At 38.8% G+C, this 10,270-nt stretch overlaps 1 protein-coding gene across 1 annotated transcript in view; it reads left to right on the forward strand.

Moving 5' to 3' along the window:
• The window catches only part of stc1 (stanniocalcin 1), a 29,090-nt gene extending 20,615 nt beyond the window's left edge, over positions 1-8,475 (forward strand). The window contains exon 4 of the mRNA XM_056463041.1: positions 672-8,475. Within this exon, the coding sequence (XP_056319016.1) occupies positions 672-954 (283 nt within the window). The 3' untranslated portion in view covers positions 955-8,475. The remainder of the gene's footprint in view (positions 1-671) is intronic.
• The last annotated feature ends 1,795 nt before the right edge of the window (positions 8,476-10,270 follow it).

Genomic DNA, 10,270 nt, shown 5'->3' on the forward strand with positions numbered 1-10,270 from the left:
CAGCTGACAAATCTGCAGTAATTGTGTGATGCTGTCATGTCAATATGGACCCAAATCTCTGAGGAATATTTCTAGTACCTTGTTGAATCTATGCCACGCAGGATTAAGGCAGTTCTGAAGCCAAAAGGAGGTCCAACCCGGTAGTAGTAAGGTGTACCTAATACAATGGCCAGTGAGAGTAGGTAATATTTTTTGCCGCATTTGAACAAAACAGATTTATTAAACGGATATATTTTTTACAATAATACTTTAGTCACCGAACATCTTTAGAAATAGAAAGATACTACATTTAAATTCATGTGAAATTTTGAAGAGAAAAAATTATCATCAAAATTTTATAAATTGTTAGTTTCTCTGTTGAATTTTATTTATTTATTTATTTATTTATTATTATTTTTAGCATATACATTTGGGTGTACTAATTTTGGACCAGTATCATAAGTTACTTTGATAGATTAGCTCCAGATTTGTCTTGTACAATGACTAAACTAATGGATATGCACAAATATAATAAAATATGAATCTAATTGAGAGATTTGTAAGGGGTCTCTATATCAATTTAATCAGGTTTTGCTTTGAATTTACTAAGCATTTGCAGCATTCTCTGCAGCTTCAATGCACTAATTTGTGGACACACCAGCTCAGTGTGACTCTTCTCTATCTCGCCGCAGGTTTTATGGGAAACTACTGCAGAGTTTGATGGAGTGTGACGATGAGACGGTGGACCTGGTGAGGGCAAATCTGCTGACCCGATTAGGGCCCGAGATCACCATTCTCTTCCAACTACTGCAGAACAAGCCGTGTCCGTCTGCTGCGGTACCTACTGGAATGGAGACTCGTGGTGGGTGGCGGTGGTCCGTCAGTCCCAACGGATACAAGAACCAGCCAAATCTACGCAACAGAGATGCCTCCAATCTCTTTGGCAAGAAACGCAACATCGGCGACAGCTCTTAACTTCAGAGCAGTTTGAACTTTGGCGTCAAGCACACATACATAAGCGCAAATTGAAAGAAAAAAAAAAAGCAAAACAAAACAGTGGTTTATTTTCTCAAGCTATACAGGGACACATTCCTTCTCAACTGGAAAAAAAAAAGGCATGCACCAGTGCGAAAACATCTCGAATGTCAAATTCTATGTTTATCACTTCATATTCAACGAATTTAATGCATTATCAGGGGAAGAAATCGGCCTGATTTCCAGACTGAAGGTCATGGAGGAATCCAATCAGAGGCCATAATGTAGAGAGCTCTTAGATAGACTTATTTCCTTGAAAATATCTCTAGACATGAAAGGTAAATATATTTAAAACAAAAAAAAAAACAGCAAATAGCCATTTGTATATGAAATATATCTTACAGAGATTACAGCAAAGAAAATGTATGTGTATATAAACTGAACCTAGCGTTGATGTGAAATAGTCGGCATGTGTTATAGAGAAAAAAAAAACAGATAAGAGTGTACTATTTATTTATTAACAGATATTTTACTACTACTTTAGCTGTTTATCTCAAATTGCCACTAGCCTTTTTGTGAAACTCTCCCATTTGGCGAGAGCTATCTTTAAAAATCTACGTGCAGGAATTCATCAGATACCAAAAAACCGTCGAGTACAGCAACAGTAGATGTCAGCCATCCACACACTGGACGACCAATCGTTGTTTATGAGCACAGGAAGGGACGGATGTCTTCTCTTCAGATCCCTTCGGCTTTTTTTTTATTTCCCCCCACTGTTAGAAAACATTTTCTCTAGCCTCTTGGATCGTCTCGCTCTCTCTCTCTCCCTCTACTTATTATCTCTTCAAGTAGCGCAGTACAAATAAACTCCAAGAGGAAATTCAATTCGAAGCCCTGAGCGCATTATTAGCGCTACATATAAACATCTTCTTTTGGCCAACTTATTGGATGAACAAATGACTCCCTGGTGAATATGACATACAGAAGTGAGTTCAGGCACGCTGTTCCTAGCGTTGCTGAGAAGAGAAAACACAAATATGTCTATTTAAAATGACTTATTAATATTTATTTTCTTACTATATTATTTAAATGTTTATTTTATTACATTTCTGTGGGCGATATTAGTTCATTCAGCAAGCATCAGTTGCTTTTTTGAATTACTTAAGCCTCCGTTTTTATTTGAAACTTATTTAATCGTATCGCTTTATTCAGTAGTCATTCTTAGTTGACTGTACAAGACCCATGTAATGACTCTGTGCTGGTCATGGGGGAACACGCTGGTCATTTGAGTCAGGCGAATGTTATATGGGACCACTATAATGCAAACTTTGTCAAAAGTTTTATCGAGCATTGCCACATGCTGTGTACACATTCAGGTTCAATCAGCTATATAGAGTTTATCGCTAGCTTTAACAGAGTCATCGTCATAGCGCTTGAAGGTGAAGCGCACGGTTAACGCCAAGCGGTTAATTTGGGGCAGTCACTGCAAAGTGTTTTCCGGAGCCATTCTCGACACTATGCAATATACAACGTTTCTGAAAGGCCTATTTTAACCCAGGGTGAATGGGGGAGGATCTCTTAATAAGTGCTTCTTGGGGAAGTTCAGATTAGCGTTGGCAGGGATTGGCTTGGGGAGGACTGAGAAGCAGGGCTAAATCCAATCAAACTACCACTAAACCACTTTTTGACTAGCCACGTCCACAAATAAAGTGATTTAACTATTAAAACAACCAATCTGCATCCCTTGATGTACGTTTAAAAGTGTTAAAGGAGTGGTCCAGAGTGTATAATTAAGACTTGGTTGTGTTTATAAAATGCAAAGTGATGTGTGCTCATGCTTCTTTTGTAAAAAATAATGTTTTTTTTTTTCATATATTTTACATTGATTATTTACAGCTACTCAGCTAACATGAAAACGACGTATATATAACGTCATATTTTCTAGGCCCGCCCTCAAAAGGTTCTGATTGGTCAGCTTACATAACGTGCTGTGATTTGCAGATCGGCTCCACGTCACCAGGAAAAGCGTCACGCCTATACTAGCATGCGCTGTGCCTCGGCTGTGTAAATACTGTCAGTCAGAGTAGCTATAAGCCATATCGGTTTGACAGAAAATGAAGAGGACACAGCTGAACCTCATGCCTGTTCTCTAAAAGAAAATCTGACAAGCGTCTTTCACATTTATTCGGAATAAGCTTGTGCAGGTAATATGAAACGTTCACATATCTTTTTTGCGAGTTTGTTGTTTGAGATGTAGTACAGGGAAAGCGTCCGCATAGAGAGACACTGCAGCGCTGCTGAAAATTGTGGATGTTTACAGCGGTTTGATGGATAAATATAAATTTGTAGCTAAAAATAGCAGTGCCAAACAGCATTTCTCGTTGTTTACGTCTATGTTTACGTTCTCGCTACACCATACCTTTAATACTAGAGACTGTGCATGTAATAGATCAATTTTAACAACTAAAAACACTTACAGGTTCTGGCTCACGGTCCACAGTTTCGTCTAGTATGGTTGGAGCTGCTCCTTCTTTGAGGAGTTTAAAGCCCAACCCAGCAATAACTGGGTTCTGTAAGCTATCCTTTGTCAAATTCTAGCTATATATTTTTTTATATAATTCTCTGGAACATTATTAAAATTAAACTGTAAGCACTTATCTTTTTGTGTCGTGTCCTTTGGAAGCCCAAATACATAAACAGAAAAAGCTCTGTGGAAAAGCAGCATTTGGGCGCCATTTTAGTTTTGTCTACTGTAACATTACAGCGCCTCTGGCCATGCCCCTTTGCTGCGCAGGGTGTATGCGCGTAACCTGAAGCATTTGTGATCTTACTAACCCTGATGTATTTTTTTGTAGTCCCCAAACTTAGTTCCCTGTAGGCTTTGCTAAGCTAACACTGTAAAAGCCAATGTCTCCCTTTGCATTGAACTTTGAGCATTACATTCAGAGATGTTGTTTATGTTCACACAGCTACATTACACATCAACTAAAGTTTAAAATATGATCGTAGTGGACCACCCCTTTAAACGAATTGAATAACAATGGGCCTGTGGTGATAATCCAGCAGTTTGATTGAATTGGACCCAAAGAGTGACGAGATGAGGGGCAGAAAGACTGTTTTTTCTTGAACCAAATGATCTGAAAATCTAAAAGTAATTCACCAAACTATGCAATAATCGCTAGAAAGGTTTCAAACTAAAAACCCACACTACTGAGCCCTATGCGGAAATGGGGCTGTTTAATTTCGGAGACCCAAGCAGTAGCTTTTTTGGGGGTAGGTAGGGGTCACGCTTTATTAAGTTACAGTTCAATTCTCGCTACAAACAAACAATTGAGTTTTACTTCAATAAACTCCTAATTCTCTGTGCAACGGAGGCCAGCTAGTAAGTGCTGTGCAGGTAAACCTCACTCCTCTGACCTCTAAAGGTGCTCTAGCAACAGATGCTAGAGGTCATGGTCTTTAGCCTCCTTTTTAGAGCAACCGACTACCATGCGGAAGGTCGCCGGTTCGATACCAGCTCGGAGCGGGTTGGGTGGTGTAGGACCGGCAGGGTTACAGTGGTACCGTGCCCCGGATGGGAGTGAGGTATAGGGGGGGGTGTGTAACAGAGGCCAGCTAGTAAGTGCTGTGCAGGTAAACCTCTAAAGGTGCTCTAGCGACAGACGCTAGAGGCCATGGTCTTTAGCCTCTTTGGTAGAGTACCTGACTCCCATGCGGAAGGTCGCCGGTTCGATACCAGTTTGGAGCGGGTTGGGTGGCGTAGGACCGGTGGGGTTACATCTGCTTATCAATAAGTAATAAGGTAGTAGTTGGGTAGGGTTAGGGATGTATATTAAGATCATGCAGAATATGTACTTTATAAGTACTAATAAACAGTAATAATATGCATGCCCCTACTAAAGTGTCTCCCCTTTATATCTTATTCACCCCTGAAATCAGACCCCAGTATCCCTTTAGCTTTCCCCGATCTCTTTATTTATCTTACCTTATAGTTTCTGGCCAAAATTTAGTTCTCTGTTTGTGTATGTGTGTATTTATAATAATATATGCACTTTCCGTCTCTTAGGACCACTATAAAAGGGCATTGAAGCATAATCAGCTCAGAAACACCAGAATAGCTGCTGTATGTGGTTGCAGGAGTGAGGATGATTTTGTTTTTGTTCGACAAATATGGTATGATATGGCAATCTGCTAAACACCAAGTAAGTACCTGTACCAAACGAAGCTGCTAAAACCGTTTTTCCCACCCCACTGTGTTATGCTAAAGCTATTAAAACCCCATCGATGCTGTCCAACATTCATGAATCACAATGAGCACTTTCAAACTAAAGAACCAGAAACTCGATTATGCATTATCATTTTTCAACCGCAGTTCTGGTATCTCAGCAACAAGGTGTCCGTGTATCATCTCCAGAGAAACAGCAGACATTTCATTTTGTGTTTTTTTTTTTACCTACTCTCAAGTAGCATTCAAGGTTTTTTTTAGCTGAAGCTGTTCAGGAGGGTAATATCAGTGTGAATGTGTGTTATTTTGTTAAATTATTACATTGCATTTGTTAGACTGCTGTGGAAATGTGGAAATGTCCCCCTTTTTGTTCCCTTTTCAAGTAGCTCACCGTTGTGATTCAGAGGATTTTCACAAATGTAATGGATTTTGTACACTTCAGAGAATGTATATTTTATCAAATGTCTGTATTTGGTGCAAAGAGGGCGCTGAAAGTTTCACGCAGCCCATTTGGACTTGAACAGCATTGTGTCCTTATCGCGATTTACGGAGGATTAGCATGAGCTTGAAGACTGACCCTTTCTTGTTGCCAAATTTAAAGTTTATATAACCACTGCCTCAAGGAAACATCTTGACTTCTACACTTTAAAAAAAGAAAAGTAGACTCAGCTTAAAATTTGTAAGGCGACCAGGTTTTTTTGAGTTGACTCAACTTTTAACCCAAGTACAGTCAATTCATCAATGAACAAATCAACCCAGGCTCATTCTGATTATGTACCCCAGTATACATTTCTAGCGAGCGCCAAATACGTCCCAGGAGGAATGCTTTTTTGCGGTTTTTGTTTTCGCGAATCTATCAGAGGCCGCTGTGCACGCTTTTTGAGATCTTAAATTTCTCTTGCGAGTGCAATTCACGCCTGCTCTTCTTGCGTAAATTCTCCAGAGGCCGCTGTCGACTGACTGACTGACACACCCTCCCCCTTCCCTAAACCCAGTGCTTAACTTGAGCCAGATCTTAAGCACTGGTTTAGGGAAGTTGAGCCAGATCCTGTTCCGGAAAATGTCTGATATTCGAGTTTTGTGTTCTGGTATTTATTTTATTGGATTAACTTGTCCGTGTGTGTGTGTGTGTGTGAGAGAAAGAGAGAGAGAGGCAAAATGTGAATGAGCAAGCAAAGGCTGTGTAAATTGTGTGTGCCACACAACTGAAAGTAGTCACTATGCGCAAGTTAAAGCAAAAGTCACTATAGGCCCTTAACAATTTTTTCAGCCAATTGAATTGGCTTTCTTATGTTTACAATCACTCTCATTGATTGGTGATTGTTTCACGCGCAGTGAGCAGCGAAAATAAATAATGGCATAGCGGCCTACTTAAATAATATTAGAATTTTCACGCATATTTTCTTTTTTTAAAAACTATGAGTAAATCTGATAATCAGCCTGATCAAAAGAGATCTTGAGAAGGTGAAACTGCGCAAATGGATCAGGAAAGCGATCTTAAGTCCGCCAGAAAACGTGACCAAAGTGAGTCATTTAATTATTTCTTCACATAATAGTGAACTGAAAAGTGATTGTTCATACGATTTATGTTTGTAGCTACATGTTTTATTATCCATGACTCACCTGTAACATTTTATGTCACAAAAAAATTGAAGACCGGTCAGAAATGTGATGCTCTGTTTTGCGCGATCACCGTTTAATGACGTCACGTTTCTGGAAACCTGAAATTGTGTGGTGGACGTCAGTCACTGTAACTTTTATTTCCTTTAATTAATTAATTTACAAATTAAGCACTGCCTAAACCCAACCGATAGTGTTTTAAAAAAGCACCGAATGACCAGCACCCACCCACAAAAAAAGCAATCCAGAAAAAGAAAAGCCCTGGCGGCACATTCTCACCCTGTTCTTTACTTGTTTATTTTATTTTTTGGCTTTTGTTTTTGTCTTACCCACTTTCTGGAACCGTTCTTCGCCAGGCTCGAACCCTGTCGTCGTGGTCAATTTCGCTCTGCATCTCAAATCCTACAACGTACGCGCCAAACCACTGGACAAACTGGTAACAGCAGAAAGTCGTCCAAATGGAGGTAATCAGTCAGCTGCTAGCACAAAAAGAAATGGCATCATTCCGGCCCGTAGCGTTCGTCTTAAAGATCATACATACCTCTGGCGCATCCAACACCCAATCCAACCCCACCCCGGACTTCACTTTGCTAAACGGTTACTTTCGTTTTTACTTTCGGGTTGAGGGCAGCATGATCGACGTTCGTCTAGAGCGCCAGTTCAGCTTGCTCCAGCCCTGCTTCTGGTTACATAATTCACGGTCTCAAGAAATGTACATAGGGCTACGTTTTCAGAATGAGCCTATGTTGGAATAAAATGATACATTGGATTTACACATTTTTTTAAGGTAAGTGGTTGCAAACAATTTATATGGGCTGAATTTAAACAAATTAAATTTTGTAATGTTCAACTTTATTTGTTTGTTTAAAATCAGCCTATATAAACTGTTTGCAACCACTTGCCTTAAAAAAAATGTAGTAAATGCAATTAATTGCAATTCCTTCATGTTGTCCCAACACAAATATATTAATTTAGCGGAATTGTTTATACAAATTTAATTAGATTGAACATAAAACAATTAAGCTGTCTCCAAAAAAGCTTAAGAATCCTGTTGTTTGAACTCATTTTGATTTGGTAGTTCGAACAAGTTTTTTTTGAGTGCAAGTTGCCTTACAATTTTAAGTCAAGTCAACTTAGATTTTTTAACAGTGTAAATTTAGTATTGAATTGAACCTATTTTGCCTGCGTTCTAGAAATAGTGTCGAATGTAGAATGGGAGTGATTGGAAAATCGACGTTCTGTGTGATCATATTGTCATAGTTAGTTTTAGCGCTTAGTTACTATTATCATTTAGCATCATAACAGAGAGATCTGAATGCACTACAACCGAAGCGATCTGTCTACAAGCAGATCCTCCGCTGTTTCCGATTCACCAAAAGCTGGTGATTTCTATCTTTGATCCAGGGCCCTGAGGACTATAGGCTACACAAGCCATTAAACTGTATGGTACTCTCTCCTCTCAAAACTTGAAAACACTTATATATCGCTCATATTCCTGTTTATGTTGAGATGACTCAATGTTTCTTTTTATTTTGAATATCTCTCTTGCTCTTTCAATACATGAAACCAAAATAGGAAAAGATTGTTTTGCAAAGCATCTTTCTCAAGGCATTTTTTCGGGGATCCCTAATGTTACACGTGATGGTTATTTGTGATTGATTTGCACTTTACACTGAACCCATATATATGTATATATATATATATATATATATATATATATATATATATGTATATATATATATATATATATATATATATATATATATATATATATATATATATATATATATATATATATATATATATCTGTGTATATGTCTGGGGTTTCTTTCTGTGCTGACAGGTCAAAAAAAAGAGAGATACAAATACATCAACTATGTGTCTTTTACTGTGTAATAATAAACTATGATCAGATCTGGCATATCGTTTCTGATTTTGTGTTTTGATTTCAATGGTTGCATATTTTTGTTTGTGTCTCCTATTAAAACCCATATTTTATCGAAAAATGTAGAGTAGATTCAAACTAATAATAATAATCCTAGAAAAATCTTATGGCTCGTTTCCACTGACTGGTACGGCACCGTACGGTTCGGTTTGGTACGGGTCACCTTTATCAGGCTTGCGTTTCCACTAACAAGGGTACCCTTTTTGTGGGCGTGGTGTATGACAGAAAGTTTCAGTCGACGTCATTCTAGCTCGAGGAAATGTCTACAATAAAGCTGTACAGGTCACTTACATATCATATGAGGAGCATTTCTCACAACACAGATGCTTCATACACATAAATACTTGTGTAGAAATGTTTATTACTAACTTCTCAATGAACATGAGTTGATTATAACTGCAGATCAATGACAGTGCGAAACAGTCTACTGTAACGTCTGTAATTATATTAAATAACTAAATAAATGAACATATATAAACACATACAGCCCCTTACAGTCTCCGATATGTTACCAAATACAGAAGAACTACACACAGCAGACATTTCGTCAGTATTTAGGTTCAAAACAACACAAAATAGAGCCTACAGTCAGTGTAAACCTCTCATCTGTGTCTGTAATCTTCAGCAGCATATGTAGCCTCTGTTAGAGAGTAATTCCGTCATTCCCGGTTCATATTAGTCCAAAATGTGAAGATAATAAGTTAATCATGGCATTTTGTTCATGTTTGCTGAATAATAATGTGCTCCTTTTTTCTGGCTACTCCTTTGTTTCTTCACGCTTCACTCTCGCGTTTGTCAGTGTTTGACAGGATCGGGTTTCAAAAGCACGTCAATAATCAAGCGCACGTTATTATCATCAGCTCAAGAAGTTTGTTATTTCAGATATAATGTTAGACGCGCGTAAGCAAGAAAGCGAAACCGCTCGCGCCTCAGACTGGCTCGTAAAAAACTACGGGGCACAGGGTAAATCTGCTCTTCTTCTTGGCTTTGTGGCTGTTTATCAAGACGACGACAAGGTTTGTTTGAGCCCGGGTCGACCATGGCTCGTTATTATATGTATAAATCATTCTGCTGTAATGTCTCTGCTCGTCGGCTGTGTATTTCAAACATGGCCGGTTTTTTGTTTTCATTCTGGCTTGTTGCGTAAGCGAATGACGCCTCTCTGTAAACCAATAGCGTTCAGCTACGCGTGTGGCTCCGCCTTTTGATACCCTTTCTCGTGTTTGGTACCCTTTCGAAAGGGTGCCAAAAAAGTGGTACGGTACGGTTCGGTTCGGTACGCTTTTTGACAACGGAAACGGCTATAAAAGCGTACCAAACCGAACCATACCGTACCACTCAGTGGAAACGGGCCATTAAATAACCACTTGTCTTCATTCAACTAAAGAGTCAATCATTCAGTAATTCCAGCCTGATCTCATGAGGAAATGTAAGTATTTTAAGTTTTGTCAGTTTACTGGCTAATTACTAAATAAACTAAATTAGCTGTAATGTATGTGTGAATGAGTGTGTATGGGTGTTTCCCA

Source organism: Danio aesculapii, chromosome 8, assembly GCF_903798145.1.
Source record: "Danio aesculapii chromosome 8, fDanAes4.1, whole genome shotgun sequence".
Lineage (NCBI taxonomy): Eukaryota > Metazoa > Chordata > Actinopteri > Cypriniformes > Danionidae > Danio > Danio aesculapii.